Here is a 22,786-nt window from a genome sequence, read left to right on the forward strand (position 1 = left end):
CCAAGACCATATGTAAATGAAAGGAAACGTATTCAAAATATCAAAGTATCAACTAACCTTGAGATTTAACACTAAACATTCGTCGTAGGGATGATTTCAAGCCAGATATAGATAATGAATTGTGTGTCCTGTTCGAGTTAAGTAATTGATTAGAACCAATACTTGAAGTATCAATAAAATTATGATAAGATTCAACGGAACTAGTTCGAGAACGAGTAGAAAACGAATTGGCCAATTTTTTTGTTACATTTTTAAAAGAACCAGATGAAATATAACTAGCGTGAAACTTCTACAATCAAAATGAACATAATAAAGCAAGTATATATATATATATATATATATTCAATTAACCTAAAAGTTAGAAAAACATATTCCTTAACGTCTACAAAATGACTTATAGACTCTAGCCAGAGTACAAGTTTTCTAAAGTTTTACTATGTATTATACTTACAAGTAATGACAAAAATAAAATCTATAATTAAGACAACGTACCAACTAGCTAAATGAGACAAACCAAGGTGACGAACAGATTCGAACTCAGAACCAGGTGGATGAAGGTATAGTAATACTCAGATCACAGTCACAGTTTATAATACTACTTACGATCTTTGTGACTAAAAGTAGCTATTGTTGATTTACTGTTTGGTCTTATCTACAGGACTCGATAACTTATAAGAAAGTAAAACGCTTACCCATATAGTTCAGTGCAAATAGGCTAAGTGCTAAGTGAGCTGCTTTGTGCACATGAGTTTACATAATCAACAAAATATTACTAAGAGTAATTTTGCTGGCTTATATTTAGTATTTATCTTGTTCCTTAAAAACCCTACGTATATTATCTGATGTACCGTTTATACATGGCAATACTGTTATCATTCTTCTTTTCTAACAATTTCCAGATAAATATTCACAATCGAGATAGTATTTGTAAGGATTCATATTTTCCTATTGTGGATGAATAAGATTGAATTCGATCAGTCTCTGTCGGTAAATAGACATCTTGAATGAATACCTTTATATTGTTTGAGTTCTTCAGAAGTCTGCTACATTCTGAACAATGGTTAACAATGGACTCCAGAATGCGTGTTTGATCCAATCGGCTATATGTTCTAAACTTTCAGTACTGACGTCTTGAATGGGACTCGAAATCAAAATGCCAACAAAGAAGCGAGTATAAACTCTTACATTAACAATTGTTGTGGGAATAAATAAATTAGATGAAGAAGTGGTACATATTTCAAATCCTTATTGTCCATCAATATATCAACCAAAAATGGATATCCAGACTCAAGGTCAATCAACTTAATCACGTAAGATTATATGTATCTTCAAAAAACCTTGGGAATTTGGCTATAAGACACCATATAGGTAAAATGAACAAACATTCACATGAAAAACATTGACTGTTTTTAAAAATATACTTTATATTATTAAACTATCATTCCAGTTAAGATAACTAGTCAATATATTATGATTTAATGAACATGTGTCTACACATATCTACTAGAAAACTGTAACGAACACTGCTTTTCCTGCTAAAAAGAATAATTTTCTAACCATTACCTAATCAGTTTAACTTAATTTTACATACTTCGATCATAACAGCAGTACTAATCCAAGCGTTCAAATGGTCCATTAAGTGATAATCGATAGTGACGTTACTACTCAATAAATTATTAGTAGACAGAATTTAAAGTGGACTAAATATCTGATGCTTCTAGATATTCCAAATTAAAATATGACTCATGAATCAAAAAAAAAAATCCAACATGATAGACTTCCTCTACATGATTGTCACACAGAAGTAAAATGAAATAAAAAAGGATTACCTTTATTGGATGTAATTCAACACCATAAAATGATAATTTCTTCACATTCTTTAAAAATGATATTTCTGCATCTTTTTGAGGCATACCCCTGAAAACATTATGAAAATGTTATTAATGATTGTAACAGAAAACTCATAGAAGGATCTCAATGATGAAACTATTAGCATCGAGGAAATGAAAAGAAAAACCCACTGAATCCAATTGACATCATAGAAATACGCACCAAAGAAAATCTTGATCGCATCGGAATACTAAATATGATAAACTGTTTTTCATAAAAAATAACTCGCAGTGAGTGATCAGTGATTAGTGCGTTGACATGATACTTGCCTAGACCTCAGAGCTAATCGAATCACTTAAACTAATGACCACATTGTGACTTAATTGATAGAGTTCAATGTCAGTAACAGCCTCAATAGCTCAGTGATAACGTATCAAATCTCTAAACTGAGTGACCGGGTTTTGAAACTTAGAGGGGGTATGAAACCCCTCACGATTGCAGGTACTCCTTGTTGACTAGTGCCAGCTAGCATGAAATCTAATTCCACCGTTTCCACCCACTACCGAACATAAACATAACAACCGGTATGGTCTGAAACTTATCTGAATGACAACCATTTTATTTCCAATAACTTTATGTAAATCACAAACCAACACGTAAGCACAAACGCCTTAATTATATTATATCTCACCTGTTGTGAGCCCAAACATTGTTTGCCGCTAAGTTAACTGTAAATCTGAATTCAATAACACAATGTAAGTCCACAATATGGCCTCGTAAGCAGGATTAGCGAAAATTCATAATTAAGGACTGTAGTTAAAGATTAATAGAAATGTACCCTAGTGTCATTCATGCTGTTTTCCCATGAAATTCCAAAACACTTGCTACTAAAACCATGTTGGCCTCAAGTTCTATTTTTCCCTTATTCTACCTTTTGCATAACCATCCCTCAAGTAGACTGCCTTTTCCCTGTACTATTATAAAGATCAGGGAATAAGAATGACTTACTGTTGTCCTTACTCATGCACTGTTTAATTCTTTCAGATTTCTAACTTTATTTTCGCGAAAGTAAGATGTAGAAACGACGCATTTTCCTATCTCTAACTATCACTAGTATATGTGGCATGAAGACTGGGACAAAAGTCAAAGATTTATTTCGGAAAAACGAGCAATAATCTAATTAATGCGTGAACTAAATGTTAAGGATTATTTTTCAACTGACGGACAATGATAACGAGGAACCATCAGATAAATTACGGGATGAAAATATCAACATAGGAAGGTGATTTATCATTATTATTAACTTATTTATCAAGTAAAAATTCATACACCTGGCTTAAAGTCACACTTTGAGCGTAAGAGCTTATGATACTACCCGGTCGCTAAAAATGAAGTAGGAAGGGATTTAAACCTGTAACTTAGTGGTTGATAGTCTAACTCTTTAATCAGACCCCGTATGATGGTAATTTGGATAACAAAAACGAAACAAGTAAGTGAGAAAATGGTAGAAGTACAGCAGGATATAATAATATATGGGTTGTTTTACTTATTGTCTTGAATACGTGAATTATGATACAATAAGGTACCGAAAAATGTTCAACTTAAAAGGAGTTTTAATATAGTGAAAAAACCGAGGAGGAGCAGTAGTACAATGAAAAATTAAATAAACCAGAAAATTATTTAGTATGAGATACAATCTAGGTATAAATATAGTCAAGAAAGCCTTCTGTTAGTCCATTTCATTCTTATGAAGAATGGAATGGAAAACTAGAATGAGATCACTACTGATTTCCATTCTGAGCAAAATCTGCCCATACAACTAATTTAGGAAAACGGGACTATTTAACAGAACTGATTTTGGTGATGGCAGTGAAGTCAAACCAAATGGAGTACATTCGAGTAAGAAGCCTTCAGCTGGTCAATGTTTTTTTCCAAAAACTTACCAATAATAAACAACACCATAAGACCTTTCAATCTATGTGAGTGAATAACGCCTTCTGGTCATATAATAAATCTACGGAAAGGCATTGATAAGTATGGTTATGTTTTGAAACTAATAGAAGTGTGAAGAATTTACATCTAAGGCCAAGTGTGGAACCTTCTTGGTCTTCTCTGGGTTTATTGTTTCTGAACTCCATTAAGACACTTAAATGATGCCTCTCTTACTAGAAAAAGAGGACTTGAACAGAATAAAGTTCTACTCTCGATTTCCGGCTTATATTTCAGTCATTTTAATAAATAACCCCGAACTATGATCATTAGAAGTCGATACAGTTAACCATACAACTTTTCCTGCATACTTCTGTTTAACCAACAAGTTACTTATATATAATTCTTAACATCGATAAGTGTGAAAACCTAGACAAGAATTCACCAATCAAGCTTTTGTTGAACAGTGGCTCAATGTGAAATAACTGAAAACTTGTTGAACTCTTCATTTGTGTAGACTGAGATTGACATTACATAAAAAGAATAAAAATTATATCTATTAAAGACTTTTCAGGCTATGAAACTGAATCAAGCATTATTTAATAGGAGAAAACAATGTAATTCAAGTCAGAATAGAAAGTATAAATCATTTAATGATAAAATAAATTATCTTACTGACTAGACCACAAAAGCTAGAATACAGATTTAATCAGTGGTAAAACAATGAAATTAGAAATTCAACATGAATGACAAATAAAATACTATGATAAGCTGCATTTTTTCAAAGTGAATCTTATGTCATGGTTGAAACAGTAAAATACTATGGAAACATATATGTTTTAAAGTAAGATCACATTTTAAAAAGAAAAAATACTATTCGATAAACTATGCAAAATAATAAGTAAAGATGGATAGTGTCTAGCAGTGGAATCCAGGACGCGCGTTTCGTCGACTGCTAGCCACTATCCATCTTTGCTTACCATGCTTGTGAATTAAGGCTATATCGAGGCAATACGCACAGTATGCACATATGCCAATAAGAGACTGATCAACTACAGTCCTAAACATCAATGACCTCGAGATCTGATTACTACAATATTTCCAAATGCATTTACCTGATTTTTTTTATTATATTACACTTTATAATACTGAAAAGACTGTGAAGTGACTTTATATAAACAGTGCTGAAGTACGACAGATTAGGATATGCCATAATGCCAAGGAACTAAGGTTAAGAAGTGTCACAATGTTCATCTTTATCTAGTTAGGTCAAAAATGATAAAACACTGTAAAAACTGATCAATGTAAAAAAAAGCTAGAAAAGACTATTAGTACAACTGTTCATTCACTTTCCCGGTTAACAATACTCTTAGTGATAAAGCTTCTATGTGATAAGAACACAACTCTGTCAACAAATCACCCCGGTCTTAATTAAAATAGTATTAATAAAATGAAACACAACTACATATATGTAAGTAAAGTTCACTTACCTAAGATTTCGATGTAATCGAGCAATGCGTGATAGGAGCACAGGACAATAACGACAATCAGACTTTGGATAAGGCCATCCAGGGCTAAAAGTTTGTTTTACTGGTGATAACAGTACATCTTCAATATTGTTTAACGTAGATGACAATAGACTTGGTCTACTACCGTTCGATATATCGTTTGTACTGTGTTGAATAGATGATGAAGTAACGGATCCTCTAGCTAAGTGTGGCAAACATTGTAAATACATTATACTGATATTATCTATTTGTTGTGTAGAACAACTACAACCAATATGATTGCATGTGCTGGTTTTATTCCCAACAGAAGATGAACAAGGTTTATCTATTTTGGACTTATTATCAACACGTGCATCCCATATAATACTATCATCACTATGTTCAGGTTGAGCTAAACTACATCTACGTTCGGAAGAAAAACTTCGAGCTGGAGAAGTTGACTGTCGACGTGAAAAATCATGTGATGTTGATTCAACATATGGATTAGATCGACAACTTGAATGACCACTACGAGATCGTCGGTGTTTCACAGCATTTCCTAGATCCATTTGAGCTATTAATGCTCCCAATATTACATGAGTTTCGAATGAGCATAAGAGTCTGTAAATAAACAGAAGCGAACATGACATGATAATTGCTAAGTAATGAATCACTATAAAATTCACAAAGTAAAAATTTATCACTGAAAATAAAACTAGACCATTGACTTTAAGTTTGTGCCAAACATAATAGAACTAACACTAAATAACCGTTTCACTATGTTCCGGGTGGGATAAGGAATAATCATACTTGATGGAGAAGCTCTGGAAGAGGTGCAAACGTTTACGGACCTGGACATCAGTATGATCGATAAACAAGTGAGATCTGATGCACATATGAAGGCACGGATTGGCAGAACAAGGGCAGCATTCCTACTAGTCAACAACATTTCCAGCTTAAAACAACTGTCTGTAATCCAACACGTAGGTCTCAATTTTCAATACCAACATCAAGATAGTTCTATTGCACAGAGCTGAAAATCGAAGAACTACTACAACAATCATCAAAATATACAGGTATCCATATAATTACCTGTCTACGCAAGATACTCTAAATCCGTCGAACAGACACCATCAGCAACAACCTACCCTTACAGAAAACAAACCAACTTCCAGATAAACAGGAAATTAGGAAAAGACGTTGGAAGTGGATAGGACATATATTGCGAAAGTCGTCAAACTGCATCATGAGGCAAGCCCTAACCCGGAGTTCCCAAGGCAAAACAAAAAAAGAAAGACCAAGGAAGACATTGCGTCGGGAATCGAAAGCAGACAACAAAAGAATGAATAGCACATGAAAACAACTAGAAAGAATTGTCCAGGAGAGAGTTCGACGAAGAATCCTGGTTGGCGGCCTATGCTCTATGAGGAGTGACAGGTGTCAGTAAGTAAGAGACTTTGAATGACTATCGTTCCTGTTGTATATTCCAATCTAAAACTACAATTGCTCATTAACACTCACAATTATCGAATCTAGAAAATTGTAAAAGGTCATAAATAAAAGAATAAGACAATCAAACAATCACCTAAAGCTTTACGTGTTAAAATATGATGCGATCTCGGTATGGGCACCGCCCACATAGACTTTTTACTATTTTGACCCACCTGTAGAGCGGGCAGGATGTCCTGTTGGCCTTGATCATGATTGGTAACTGTTTGTTTTTGAATGACATACAAGTTCGAAGAAAGAAAGTTCGATGTAATACATTATCTGTAAACTATAATATTTATGTAAAGTTGTTAAGACTACATATATCATTATTTCAGCTTCTCTTCTAAGAAGTTTCCTCTAACTGTTCTCATATGAAATGTAATAGGTTGGGCTGATGCATATGTGTTAATGGATGAATAATTAAATCGTCTAGTATTTTTAATACAACTCTGTTTTTGATATAAACTACGAACAAAACTGGCCAGAATTTAAAAAAGTCATGATAGAAACGCTGAAATTCACCATAATATACGTATAAAAAACAGAACTCACCGTCCAATACTTAAATGATGCCTTAACTGAAGGCAAAATTGATATCTGGACTTTGGACAGTCAAAAACAAGATCAGGGTGTTGTGGATAAAATTTTACTTGAAAGTAAAATATCATTTTAGAACCTGAAGTAAAGCACAATGTTCAATACAATAAGTTATACATGTAAAAGTTTAGTATGCAAAAATTCGTTGTAAGCTAAGCATTAAATACACGAATACGCTAGGGAAAAGCTCCCACCTTTGAACACATCAACACGTGCTTACCAGTTTGATAGATTTTATGAAGTCCTTTATATTGGCAGCCTGAAGTATCTTTTTTTAGATGTATTGTTCTACTTCATTATCAGAAAGAGAATTTAACTAAATTACCATTTCAATTCTTAAAATTCTCAACAATTTCAGCTACATAATTCCACTATACAGAAGAGCAAACAAAACGACTTAAAAAAGTATGGATTATACACCTGTGTACAACAGAAACTTTAGCGTTTCATTAATTCACATCAGAACTATGTGGTTAAGGGTGAGATGTCTAATCTTCTACTTTACCGTGAATTTTACGTTCATTCTTTTAACTTGCTTCTCTGGTTGTTGGTTTTTTTTATTACCTACTTGTTTCTCTTTTCACGCACAAATTTGCCTAGTGATTATTAAACTCAAAAATTTTTTATCTATAGACAATTTTTATTTCATATGGTTACATAATATTCTTACCACTTTAATGGCTACATGGATTACTGCTCAGTGTTTTTCTGATACTCTAAAAGTTCGGGACACTACTAGGGACGTATTACCAATCGATATCTCCAAACATTTAAAAGTATGTCATAACTGTGAAGCATGATATTGCATAGAAAATTTCCATCGAGTAACCGTTTTAAAATTTACATTAAGTGATGCAATAAGTACTGAACTCGAGTTACAAATGAAACAGTATAGAATGAATTCAATTATGCGCTGTTTGCCTTAATATGTATACTTGTATAGAAATAAATACTAGGAAAATAACTTAAACCCAAAAACTACGATTAAACCATGAGCTGGTGAAACCCGTGAGGTATCAAAGGCAAACAGATATAAACAATCAACCAGTTATCTATCAAACGACTAGAAAACATCTAGTCACAAGACATCCACCAGATGAACTAAACTCCAAAAAATGTAGCTAATCAATCAGGACGGATAATATCAAAAATTAACATTTCATATTGATAAAATAAACTGAACTAGAAGCTCTTGACAAATTTTTCAGTCTAATAAAAATGGGAAAACCAATCAATCAGACGATCGTTTTAATCAGTCCTGGAGTACCTGTGAGAAGCCGTGACTAGTGGAGTCCAATCCGTGTAGGGTAGAGACAGGTATATACCTCAGACAATGGATGAATGGTTGTTCAAGACCATGGATTGGTTGAAGTTGGACATTAACACCGTTGGATGCCGGCTCAATGTTCTAGAGGGTAAGCGTTCACATGAGAGACCTAAAGTTCTGAGTTCGAGTCCCACATGAGGTAGCTCGTGGATGAGCACTGCTGAGGAGTCCTATACCAGGACAAAACAGCCGTTCAGTGCTTCCAGGTCCTCAGTGGTGGTGTAGCTTAAATCGACTCATGAATTCAACTAGTAAAATACTCAACTAATAAAAAATAAAAATGATAAACACGTTTATTTAAAAACGCACACCTCTACTCATTGTGAATTTACAGTAGATAATAAGATTAGTATGCCATTGGTAACACAGACTTCAAAGAAATAGTTCAACTAAGAGGAAAGTTCCACTAAAACTATTAATACATCTAACTTTATATATATATATATATATATATAAACAGTGAAATAATTAGAGCATGAAAGCAATTTAGAACCGTAAGCAAACAAAGTTAGGTCAATTTGGATTCACACGGTAAAAGTATATAACGTTAAAAAAGGGAAAGGTCAGCTATCAATTCAATATAGATAAGTATTATTAAAGTAAAACACCGGGACTATAACAAATAAAACGTGAACAAAGATCAAGATAAATGTTCACTTTCAATTCATTTGTTGTGCTTCTTTTTCCTACTGTAAGGTGAAGTAAATTATAAAAGTGAAGGGAGAGAAATATGACAAATCCCTAGTAGTGAATAAACCCAATCCAATAGGCGTAAACACTAATACAACTAGATAACCATGTATAAATTGACTTAAGTAAGATCGGTTAATTTCACCAGAGAAATGCGAACCGAAGCACATTTAACCACCAAATAACTAGATTGACATAGTTCGTAACGACAATAATTGTTTATTAGAGTTGAAAAGGTAGATGGTACCATGCTAGTTTTGGTCTATAAAATAACAAAACCCGATAACAGAAGACTGCGTGGCTTCTCTCACTAATAAAACTGGTAGTTTAATTTCATTCATTATCTTGCTACCAAAGGGTGTTGGTTAAAATTATCACCCAAGTCCTTTCCTTACATTCTCTTCTCATTACTTTGCCTTTTTTAAAAGTTTTAGTTTGCACTTGTCATATCCTTTTGTCCTATTCTCCTGAAATAAGAAAGTTCGACTCTGTAAATACTAAGGTCACTCGTTAAAAACAAGTACAGGTGATATGTTTAAAGACAGAAAGACAGTAATGCACCAACTAATCAAATGAAACAGGCATACAAAGCTTTTAGAACCCGTGCCGTTGTGGTGTGTGCAACTGATGTTGACAGATATAAGTAGTATGTATCATCAATCGAAAGTGAAATGCCTGGAGGCAGAAGGTTAAGAAGATCGAAAAAAAAAGAGAACGAGAATAAAGAATGATTGGTGTGGAAACAAAAGGACATTGAAGTCTGAGACGATTGACTGATATTTGCAAAAAGAACAGTGAAGTTTGAGACAATCGATTGACATTTTGCAAATTAAGTATTTACAACACGGTTCTCAGATTTTACTAAGATGTTCTGTAATTTTGTGTTCAAATACATTCGATTGTCCACACTTTTGTTCTCCCACACTACACTGTAATTTAGTACGATACCAACTTATCAGAGTTGATGAGACTCCAAGGATAAGTAAAGTAGGCGATTTACTCAATCACTTCACTTCTTATGTCCAATCTAGGTGATTATATACTCCAGTCGTGAAGCGAAATTTTCCGTTAAGGGGATAAATGGACTTCAAATGACAAGCACTGCCATAAGATCCCTAGATCAAGGACGTCAAGTGCCAACCAAAGATCAACAAATATAATTATGATCAAGTGTTGATCACATCGGCGGGAAAACCCACATAAAAGCCCCCTCATATATTATCATGTTTGTCTATATGACTATATTCTGCGTGTGCATCATTTAACTACAAAAAAACTTATTTCATGTGATGTGTGGGCGAGAATGACAATGATTGGTTGTCATGATGAGTAAGACATTAGATAGGATGACAAGTGTTATGTGTGTTATATATATTCCCCTATCCTTATTATGTATGGACTGTTCTTTGTTGATGGACACTTATTGATTGACTGTTCTTTGTGTCGGATTTTGGTGTGGAAATATATTGACGTTATAGTCAGGCTAATCTCGTGTTCTTGATCTGAGTTCTGTTGAAGTCCTGTAAAATAGACACTGGGTAGGAATCTAGTGTAGATATTCGTCTAAGGTAAATTAACGTCCCACATACGTGTGAAAAGTGAAAGGACTGTTATAACTAGAAACCCCCAAGCGTTATAACGAGCATCCTTTATTGTTTATAACAATTGGCGACGGTGATTAAGACGGATCTACGCTTACATATTCAATTAAAGTGGATTTTGTAACAACAAAATGGATGATCTGAAAACCTTATTGCAGCACCCGACCGTTGCTGCTACCTTGACGTGGTGGTCGGGCTTGCCTATCGTGATGAAGCAATCGAGCTATGCTGGCTGGAACAATCGTTCTTCGAGGTCCTACCATGCCAGACAGGTCGGTTGAAGAGCGGTGAGACTAAAAGCAGCAAACCCAAGGTCCGAAGGCGAAGTCGAACTGCTGACTGTACAGAGGTGTGACAGCAGTAAGGTGTTTCCTTCAGACAACCAGCATGACAGCGATGCTGCCTTCCCACAAGGAGGGGTGGGGTTAGAAAAGGTCGACCCTAAAAATGCACACCTCGCCTTATCCCACGGATATCCGTCTCCGGCGGTAAGGTTTTTTTTTGAAGAACGGAGCTAACACAAAAACTACCCACAAAAAGGTCGTGTGTGACCGACCTCAAGCAGTTGTCCCTTGGGCACTGCGGTCACGCTCTCAGGTCATTAAGACCACTTCTAACCCAATTTCCTTTTCAGGTACCTCTAGGAGAATCCTTCCACGGTGTGGGCAACCGGGAAGTGATAACTGCCCTCATACCTCTAACAACACTCAAGACCACTGTATTCATAATCAATCTCCTTCAATTCCTACTATTCCTTCTACCTTGACTTTTAACACTAAACTTCCTCTCTCGGTTTCCTCCTCAAGTGTCACCATGGCCAACGATTCTAGTGCGCGAAAAGCTGTCCCAGGTCTACTAAAACCTCGCTCCAAACTACACATTGGAGCCTTCAACGTACGTACCCTATGCCAAATCGATCAACAGGCCTCCTTAGCTAAAACCCTAGAATCTCGTACCATTGATGTATGCTGTGTCTCCGAAACACGCATACAGGATCCCAGTGTGGTCATTCACTTGACCTCACCTCGCCGAAATGGATAGCCAACGAAATACACCCTCCGTGTATCTGGCGACCCGTTGGCTAGTTCTCGCGGACTTGCAGGTGTAGGCATAGCACTAAGTACAAGGGCAGAACAGGCACTACTAGAATGGATCCCCGTTAACAGTCGCCTGTGTGCTGTCCGGCTAAATGGCTCCGTAAGAACTCGGAAGGATAGGGACACACGTCGTTGCCTTTTCGTCGTTTCTGCCTACGCTCCCACTGACTGCAGCCATGATGAGGTGAAAGATGACTTTTACAGAAAGCTCTCTGAGCTTCTTCAGAAAGCTAAGCGCTCAGACATAGTAGTCGTAGCGGGTGACTTTAATGCCCAGGTAGGCAGCTTAAATCAAACAGAAAGACATTTAGGTGGGTGTTTTAGTATTCCGGCTCAACGAACCGATAATGGTGATCGTCTGTTGCAACTATGCTCAGACAATCGTTTATTTTTGGCAAGCACTAATTTTAAACATAAGGAGAGACATCGTCTAACATGGCGACCACCTGCACCAAACCAACGATGGACTCAAATAGACCATATTGTCATCAGTCATCGTTGGAGAGGCTCAATAGAAGATTGTCGCTCGTATTGGAATACTTGTTTAGACTCTGATCACGCTTTAATACGAGCGCGCATTTGTCTGCGCCTCAATGGACGCAGGAAAAGTACACTAAGAAGACCCATTAGGATTGAACTGGAGGACGAAAAAGCCAAATGCGAATTCCAGAAACAACTGAGTTCACATCTAGGCAGTTCTGTAAACAAGACTGACCCAGATACTGCTTGGAAAGACATACGAACAGCTGTGGAAACAGCAATAACATCTATTAGTCATTTAAACCATAGGGCTCCAAAAAACCAATGGATTTCTTTTAAATCTATTTCACTGATGGATTCGCGTAAACTCATCCCATCAGGCTCTGAACATGACGAAGAGCGTAAACAAATTAGATCTAGGTTAACTAAAAGTCTAAGGAACGATCGTGAGCAGTGGTGGGCAACGAAAGCAAAAGAGATGGAAAAGGCAGCGGCTGTAGGCAACACCAGGCAACTATTCAGACTAATAAAAGAAACTGGAATTAAGAAGTCAAGTGTAAGTGAGACAATCTCCGAAAAAGACGGAACCCTTATCTGCTCTCAACCCAAACGTTTAGAACGATGGGCGGAACACTTTAAGGAACAGTTTAGCTGGCCTTCAGCTACTGCACAACTACCCACTATTCCTAGAAAACCTGAATGGAACATTGAAGTAGGCCCCCCGACCCTACTTGAAGTTCAAAAGGCTATAGGTAATCTGAAACGAGGAAGAGCAGCTGGTCCAGATGGATTGGCTCCAGAGGTCTTTAAATATGGTGGTCCAATTTTAGCGATTAGGTTGACTAATATTCTGGCTAAAATCTGGGAGACGGACGTAATCCCATCTGACTGGTCACAATCTCTGATTGTCCCAATATATAAGAAGGGGCCAAAATCATCCTGTGATAACCATACAGGGATTAGTCTGACTAACATAGTATCTAAAATACTAGCCTCAATAATTATCGGGCGCCTAACTAAGACTCGTGAACTGCAAACACGAGAAAATCAGGCTGGCTTCAGACCTGGTCGTGGCTGTATCGACCACATATTCACCATTCGTCAAGTTTTAGAGCACAGACACGTTTATCGGCGTCCGACAATGATAGTTTTTCTTGACTTGAAAGCAGCATTTGACTCTGTAGACCGAGAGGTTCTGTGGCAGTGTCTGTCATTGAAAGGTGTACCTCAGAAGTACATAAACCTTGTGAAGGCTCTTTACTCGAACACTATCAGTCGAGTGAGAGCTTATGGCGAACTGTCATATGATTTTACAACCTCAAGTGGTGTACGTCAAGGCTGTCCACTATCCCCTTTTTTATTTAACTTCATTATAGACCTGTTGCTGGAAATAACACTCTCTTCGACTGAATTTACAGGAATTGATCTACCAGGGGGACCACTAAGCGACTTAGAATACGCAGATGACATAGTCCTGTTTGGTGAAGACGCTGGCAAAATGCAGAGTCTTCTGTTGGAACTGAGCAATAATGCCAGGATGTTTGGGATGCGTTTCTCCCCATCCAAATGTAAATTGTTACTCCAGGACTGGCCTGCGTCAACACCTGAACTAAGGATAGGAGTGAAGTAGTTGAACGCGTGGACAACTTCACTTATCTTGGAAGTCTGATCAGCCCTAATGGGTTGGTGTCTGACGAAATCTCAGCACGGATTCAAAAAGCTCGTTTGGCTTTTGCCAACTTACGTCACCTATGGCGAAGACGAGATATCCGTCTATCAATTAAGGGACGAGTATACTGCGCAGCAGTTCGCTCTGTTCTACTTTACGGCTGTGGAACATGGCCATTAAGAGTAGAAGATACTCGTAGGTTACTAGTATTTGACCACAGATGTCTTAGAAATATTGCTCGCATCTGCTGGGATCACCGGGTAAGTAATAGTGAGGTTAGACGCAGGGTATTAAGGAACGATGGTAAATCAGTTGATGAGGTGATGAATCTTCATCGACTGAGATGGTTGGGCCATGTGTTACGTATGCCTGAACACCGATTACCACGACGCGCTATGATGACTAGTATTGGGGACGGTTGGAAGAGAGTTAGGGGCGGCCAAACCAAAACATGGCATCAGTGTTTGAAGTCACTAACTTCTAGCCTGAGCCATGTTGGCAGATGCAGACTACCTGGTTGGGGTCCGCGTGACTATCGTAACCAATGGTTGGAGACTCTAGGTGACATGGCTCATAACCGATCACAATGGCGTAGGTGTATACACTCTTTATCTTCCCTTAAACTATGAGATTAAAATTGCTTCATATCTCTCTTCCTTCCTGTACTATATCCTTATATACAACCTTTCTTTATATACTACCACCACTAAATTAATTACTTCTATGAATCCGGTGTTCATCTTGTTGTGCTAACGAGGTATGGCAACTTGGACCGATGCATATATGTGCCTGGTCCTACGTTGTAGCTGACTGACTGACTTATTGCAGCAGCAAAATACTCTTATCGAATTATTAGTCAAGAATATGTCAATATCCTCAAGAACGAATGTGTCTAATTCCACTATGACTCCGGATTCTATCGCAAATTCAATAACTGAATTTAGATTTGATCCAGAAAATGGAATTACTTTTGAGGCGTGGTTTAGACGCCATGAGGATTTGTTTAATAATGAATGTAAAGAGTGGGACGAAAGTTCAAAATTGAGATTATTATTAAGAAAGCTCGGAGTGTCCGAACATGAAAAATTCTGTAATTTTATCCTCCCAAAAAAGCCAACCGACATAACGTTCAAAGAAACAGTTGAATGCCTGACTCGTTTATTTGGACAACGGTCATCAATTTTTCACACTAGATACCAGTGTCTTCAACTTGTAAAGAAAGTACAGGACGATTACGTAACGTATGCAAGCATCGTGAACCGGGAATGTGAGCGGTTCCGTTTACAAGAAATGTCCTCAGATCAATTTAAATGCCTTATTTTTGTATGTGGATTACAATCTCCAGTAGATGCAGATATTAGAACACGAATTCTAGCGAGAATCGAACATGATCCTAATATCAGTCTACAATCAGTATCCGAAGAGTGTCAAAGAATGGTTAATCTGAAGCATGACACGAATCTCGTAGAAAGGAACAGTGAACACGTTGGAGTTAAAGCTTTACGTAAATCTTTTAACAGAAATAAAGATTCGAACTCCCAGAAAATCCCAAATCAAGTGAAACACAAAACGTCATGTTGGCGATGTGGTAAGTGTCATTCTGCAAATGTTTGCTACTTTAAAAAACGAGTATGCTTTCAATGTGGTAAATATGGTCACGCTCAAGTATGTTGTAAAAGTAGGCCGAAAGTTGCTGACTATGAGCATAAGTTCCGTAAAGGAAATAAGATGCAGGCTTCAAAAGAAATACCACATAACCATAAGTTAGAGGAAGATTGCGTGGTTGCTTCTGTATCACTTGAACCGGAAATAAAAAGTGTTCTATGATGCTATCAGTATCCTACCAGTAACGGCGGAAGCAGTTAAAGAAGCCACGACTAGTGACCCTCTACTTAAAAGAATAAAAGATGTTTTAAAGGGTTGGAAAGAGGATAAAGCTGATCGAGAGTTTCACCAATTTTTCCTGAGACGTGAGTCTATATCGATTTTTGATAATTGTTTAATGTATGGCGATTGTGTTGTTATCCCTAAATCTCTTCAGTTTCTTGTGCTTAGACAGTTTCACATTGGTCATCCGGGAATGAACAGAATGAAAGCAGTTATGCGTAGTTATGTCTATTGGCCATTCATGGATAAGGCTGTGGAAGAACACGTATTGAGATGTCGGCGATGTACCGAAGTTGCAAAAGATCTACCGAAAGTAGAATCCCAGCCATGGCCTGAAACGACAAAGCCTTGGGTCAGACTACACGTTGATTATGCTGGACCAATAAGTGGACAATATTTTTTGGTGTTGGTTGATTCGTACTCAAAATGGCCTGAAATTTACGCTGTACGAAGACCATCTACGTCTGAAACACTGCAACATCTGAGACAACTATTTGGTAGGTTTGGTACACCTAATTTTTTGGTTTCAGATAACGGAACGCAGTTCACGTCGTTAGAGATTGCGGAGTTCTGTAAACAAAATGGAATCGAACACGTTAGAACTCCACCGTATCACCCTAAGTCGAACGGGCAGGCAGAGAAATTTGTTGATATTCTTAAACGAGCTCTCTTAAAGATGGGAGGAGAAGGCAACGTAGAAGAGGCTCTGCAACAATTTCTCATTTCTTATAGAGTTACACCGAGTCCAAACTATCAAGACGGGAAATCACCAGCCGAAATAATGTTTGGCCGACCGATTAGAACATTTTTTGATGTTTTGAACCCGAAAGACAGAATGAGTGGACTACAAAAAAATAAGAAAGGGATTTGCCCGAAAATTCGAGAATTCAAAGCAGGTGACTTAGTGTATGCACGGGATTTCCGGCCTGGCAAGCCAAAATGGATATCTGGGTGTATAAAAAAACAACGTGGTACAGTATTGTATGAAGTGATGGTCGAAAATACACTAATTATTAGACATATAAATCAACTGCGAGGCAGAAAAAATGTTTATGAGTCATCTAAACTCAAACCATTACCAATGGAAGTACTGTGTGATACGTCTAATATTCCACCACCACAACTACAAGTTGAAATGAGAAAAAATGATCTAGAATCAGAAGTTAGACGAAGGTCATTCAGGGAACGGAAACAAACGAAGTTTTTTCAAATAAAGCCCAAAGTGAAATCATACGATCAAACTTCGCGAGGGAGGTGATGTGTGGGCGAGAATGACAATGATTGGTTGTCATGATGAGTAAGACATTAGATAGGATGACAGGTGTTATGTGTGTTATATATATTCCCCTATCCTTATTATGTATGGACTGTTCTTTGTTGATGGACACTTATTGATTGACTGTTCTTTGTGTCGGATTTTGGTGTGGAAATATATTGACGTTATAGTCAGGCTAATCTCGTGTTCTTGATCTGAGTTCTGTTGAAGTCCTGTAAAATAGACACTGGGTAGGAATCTAGTGTAGATATTCGTCTAAGGTAAATTAACGTCCCACATACGTGTGAAAAGTGAAAGGACTGTTATAACAGAAACCCCTAAAGTTATAATCAGCATTTTATTGTTTATAACACATGGTAAGCTGTTTTGTATTTTGATATCAATCCATTCAGATCCTTGAATCAACAGCATGATATTTCGAGATTTCATCAGTATACCAAACTATGAGCCACTGTGTGTCAACGATCGACCACAATTTTATTCATCACTTTAACTACCGAAAATCTGAAACCCTTCTCTATGATACAGACTATAGTATAACCATTTAAAGGAGATGTACTGAAAAGTGCCCGCTCCTCTGAATGAAGGAATGAACAATAATGATTACAAAACGATACTAAATGTCAAAGAACAAATAATGATAAACTTACTCACCATGACATTGATCCGTTATTCTTTTTTCCACATCTAACCAAAACTGAATGAAACATAAAATTTTTGTGAGTATAGACGAATAAAGTTTGGTCAATTTTACAAATATAATCAATGTTTAAGTGTGAGACAATCCAAAAGATTAATCATACATAGATTTATGTAGTAAAACTGTGAACTAAACTATTTATCCTGTGAAGATCAACAACATCGTATGTTCAGGTAAACTGTAATGGAAATATTGATCTTGAGAAGATGAGTTGAGAGTGCATATTATATGCCAAAAACATTGAACCATGGCACCATAATGTATGCCAAAACACATATTCACAAGTGATAAGAATATACAGTCAACGTAAGGTTAGTTGTGATTCAATAAACGGAGAGATAATACTCTCAAACACAAAACCATAAACTCAAGTGTGAAACCATGAGGGCATATTGTCCTTAAAATAATCAGCCGGAATCAATAAGGTCTTACGGTTGTTGAAAATATACATGTACGTTTGATGTTATATAACTACGGACAATATCATTTTGTAAAAATAAAGTCAGTTAGGCTAACTTCTCTTTGACTAACACAGGAAGAATTTAGCTAGTCCTTGAAAAAACAAATGAGCAAACTCAGTGTACTATCAATAATTCCTATGACCATACCCCGGATAATCCGATTAGAAGTCCCTGATCACTTTATTTGAAGACTTCACGAGACAGATTGTCATGAAAATTGAGAGCCTCTTTGGTTAATAGTCAAAAATCTGTTACTACAAAATAAGGACATTTACATTAAAATAAGTTCAAGCAGTCATGTCATCACTATGTAAGGTATATATCTAAAAGATTTAGTAGTAGATAACTCAAAAATTCAGAAATGAGTGGAAATCGACTTACAGGAACGTCAATGAAAAAGGGATTAAAGCCAGGATATGTTGTATCATTCGAGTACATTTTACAAGGATTGAACGAGTTGGTCATGGGAAAACCACAAAATTTAGTCAAGTGAGATTTATCGATCGAAGAGGAAGACGGACGAAACGATACGTCAGAACTATCTTCTTCATCTCGATGCGTCCCCACCGTAGAGTTTCTTGTAGCTGAACGGTTTAAATAGTACGCCAAACCAAAGTATTGTGACTCTTCTAACTCTAGACACTGACAAACCAAATCGAAAAGCTCACGCCCTAAAGCGAATTTCTGTTTACAGAGATAAATAGAAGAGGTTTGTAACAAACAACGATAATGATAGAAAACACCGAGATAAATCACAAAATAGTACATTCCCCTTAACCATGTGCAATTACACCCTACATAGAATATCCATACACACTTGTCTATTCTTATCGGCTAAGAGTTATGGAGTTAAATACAATGCTGAAAACCGAATATCGATCTGAGAGTCCTAGACAGAGCATTCTTCTCTAATGAGCTAAATGCACTGTAAGTGAGATCTACGTAAATTTGAGGACAAACACTTTTGATTATAAATAAAACTGTATTCTAAAGTCATAGGGATTACAAGTGTACTAGAGTAATCACTCTGTTTGTTAATCAATGGACTAACTTTATCACTTGTAGATCAAGACAACAGAATGAAACTAGGAAATATACTGCCAACGTATTCAATGGAAGTCACTCATACGAACCACTATCCATTACAAGTAAAACTGGCAATTGGATATGCGATATAGTTCTATAGTTTTATTATGTGTACACAACAAGTAATTGGGCTGTAGACAATTTATAACAGAAAAAGAATATGTCACTACTCCACATTCACACAAACACTCAAAACTATGAGGTCCTATGATTCCTCCCTACTCTTCCCACCTATTAGTTTTAAATTATGAACTAAGCACGAAATCCACTAATTACTTTGAACATATATTCTTTGTCATGTAAATTTAGGAGTTGGGTAATGGTCACTAAGTAGGTTTTGCTAACACCATCTTCGATTCCCTACGAGATTCAAATTAGCTTGCTACTACTATTCACTTACAAAAAACATTCATAAATTGAGGTAAAAGTTCTCGTTTTTTTAACTATACAGCCTCTGCCAGAAAAGTCCTACTCATTGCCTTCTCATGGCATTACTGTTGTTTACGAAGCCGAGAGGACGAAAAGCGAATGTCCGGCGCTTTAACCGGGTTGGTGCACACGGAAAGTCCACCTAGGGGAGTTGGAAAACCCTGATTCAAAACCAATGGTGCACATGGGCTCCAGTATCCTGACGGAACAAATGGCGTATGGACCAATCGTCGGTCACCGGCTACCATGAGACTGCATCTCCTTACGATGCTCCACTGCCTTGTGGATCAGACCTTTAGGTCGAAGACTCCGGGTGTGGCCCCCTAAGAAAACCACCTGCTTCGGTCTAGGCACCCGGGTAGTATCATAGCCCTCACACAATTAAATGAGATGACAATTTTTTGTGTGGCGCATATATATCTGGTGCCCCCTTGAACCAATATTTGTGTTCAAACAAGTAAATAAATAAAACTGTTGAATCCCATTCTCAAACCTCGTAACAGCGACCCTCTTTTAGGTAGCCGAATAATATCACTAGCGAGAAATCGGACACCTGTAATTGGCAAATGAGTTACATACCTTAATTGGAAATCTAACACCTCTATAATTCAGCTTAGTACTAGAAAAAGACAATTGGAAAACCAGCTATTTATTATTATACATTAGTCAGCAAAAAGCCCTGTAATACTTTAAATGGTTATTTATCAAAAACCAACAGGAAAAGTTAAACTTACACACAAATTAAACCTGAAACATTTTCCATCAAGACCTATAACAGAACACTCAATGTTTAGATTCGAACGAGAATCTTTCAAACTAGTGGCTTTGAGTAGGAATGATCGTAAACTCTGTCGTACATTTTTGGCCCTCTGTAAATTATCAGTAGTTCTATCTTGATTTATAGATACATTATCTTCAACAACAGGCAGGGAAGAATCTTCACCAATCAACAAACCATTTGAAGGAAGGGGTAAACTTGAAGTCCTATTTACGACTTCTGTATATCGAGTAGTTACAGGAAGTTCAGAACATTCTGAGGTAGTTTGGTTACGTGGTTGCCAAACCTCATCGGAACAATCAAGGCATTCAGGAGAACGATTGTTCTTCATTATCACTGAGAAAAAACTATTTAAAAGAACAGCAACCGAGAGCCAGACGCACCCAAATTAGTGATTTGCAGATTGGAGAGAGCTTTAAAACATATTACATCTGAAAATACTAAGTGCAGTAAGAAGATAATTCAGAGTTAAATGTATTGCAGACTAGTAGAATACATGATTATACAAAAGAGTTCATTTTCAAAAACAAACTGGGATTTTATTTACTGCAAAATTCGAAAAATTTGTTGATAACCTGACTATGAATAGCAAATAAGTAGAGGACGCGATCTTCCCAGTGACCCGATAAAAAACCACAATAAGCGTAACCGTAAAAGAAACCTGACTAAAAAAACTGATTTCTAATGAAAAGATCCCAAACATTATAACATACTTCGAATATTTTAGGTAAATTCCAAGGTAAAACTGAAGACAAACTTCTTAAACTTATTAATGATTTATGGAAACTAGCCTTAAGTACAAGGGATACTCGCCATAGATTGTTCTTAGCCAAGATACCACTTAGAAAGCAGAGCAGCTTATAGCTATCTTAACATTATATGTAACTTCCCAGCAGTGTGCCCCAATTATATTACTTCCACCAATTAATGAGAAGAAACGCTACTAAAAAATAGACTACTTATTATGCAAATACTGCTAAGCAGTTTTTTATCTTCAACACGTAAAATTCGGAACACGAGAGTCAAACGTTGAGATAGAATTTTGAGCATAATTAGGAATCTATTAGGAAACATAGTCAAAGCATCTGGTCTTATATTAAGATTTCCAACTAGTTTCTGGGTGACTATAGTTTATAGCTAAAATTAATCAGACTAAAGAGAGCAGGTGGAGGATCTGGGTGCAAAATTTACTCGTCTATAAGGTTAAATAGCATTTTCGCTCTATAGCATATGTCAATTTGTAATGAAAATCTTAATCCTGGCGTCTAACTTTAACATCCAAATTTAAATCGTAATCTTAGTTCCTTACACCTGATTTTAACCCTCATATGAATAAGTGGACATCTCCGAGGTCAGCTAACTATCTTTTTCAAGTCGTCCATGTATTATATATTGCGTGAGACTAATTAGTCTCATGCAATCGGCTTCAATAAAATATCATTTTCTTGAATTACATTTCGCATCTAGATTCAAGCACTTAAGAATTAGTTGTTATAAATTTGTGCCCTGCATAAAGTAGATAAGCCGTGGAGTGTACAAGGCATAAGTTTACTTGCATGTCTAACAAGATATACTTACTGTAACAAAATGACCTTCGAACCAACTATTGCGCCTCACCTTTGATTGAAGAATGGTTCAAATGGTTCAAATGGTTGAGGACGGAATAGAAGAAGCTTTCGCTTAACGGGCTTCCGTGTCTGGTAGCAGTGGATCACCAATACCTCCAGGTAAGAACCTAGGTATATGAACGATAATAGAGAAAAAAAAAGAATTTGGTAAATCATAATAATATGTTATCCTTAGTCCTTAAGAATAAGTCAAGTTTTCTCTTAAAGGACTCCTGGGAGGTCGCTTGGACTAGCTCAGTCGGCAGCGAATTCCAGCACTTGACAACTCTAACGGAGTAGAAGTTGTGTCTGCAGTCTGTTCTGCTATGTAGGGTCTCCAATTTCTGGGTGTTACCTCTGAGGT

General features: G+C 36.7%; 2 protein-coding genes across 2 annotated transcripts in view; both read right to left on the bottom strand.

Annotated features, from left to right (window-relative positions):
• Nucleotides 1–21,146, bottom strand: part of Smp_149640 (hypothetical protein) — a gene marked incomplete at both ends in the record, with an annotated part of 35,130 nt that extends 13,984 nt beyond the window's left edge. The window contains 5 exons of the mRNA XM_018795146.1: nucleotides 58–289; nucleotides 1,830–1,917; nucleotides 18,012–18,058; nucleotides 18,904–19,206; nucleotides 20,772–21,146. Coding sequence (XP_018649488.1) covers nucleotides 58–289; nucleotides 1,830–1,917; nucleotides 18,012–18,058; nucleotides 18,904–19,206; nucleotides 20,772–21,146 — 1,045 coding nt within the window. The remainder of the gene's footprint in view (nucleotides 1–57; nucleotides 290–1,829; nucleotides 1,918–18,011; nucleotides 18,059–18,903; nucleotides 19,207–20,771) is intronic.
• On the bottom strand, nucleotides 5,246–5,497 carry Smp_187820 (hypothetical protein; the record flags this gene model as incomplete). Its single annotated transcript, XM_018795147.1, has 1 exon — nucleotides 5,246–5,497. One exon carries the CDS (start codon nucleotides 5,495–5,497, stop codon nucleotides 5,246–5,248), a length of 252 nt encoding a protein of 83 aa, XP_018649489.1.
• Nucleotides 21,147–22,786: the final 1,640 nt, after the last annotated feature.

This window comes from Schistosoma mansoni, chromosome 1, assembly GCF_000237925.1.
Source record: "Schistosoma mansoni strain Puerto Rico chromosome 1, complete genome".
NCBI lineage: Eukaryota > Metazoa > Platyhelminthes > Trematoda > Strigeidida > Schistosomatidae > Schistosoma > Schistosoma mansoni.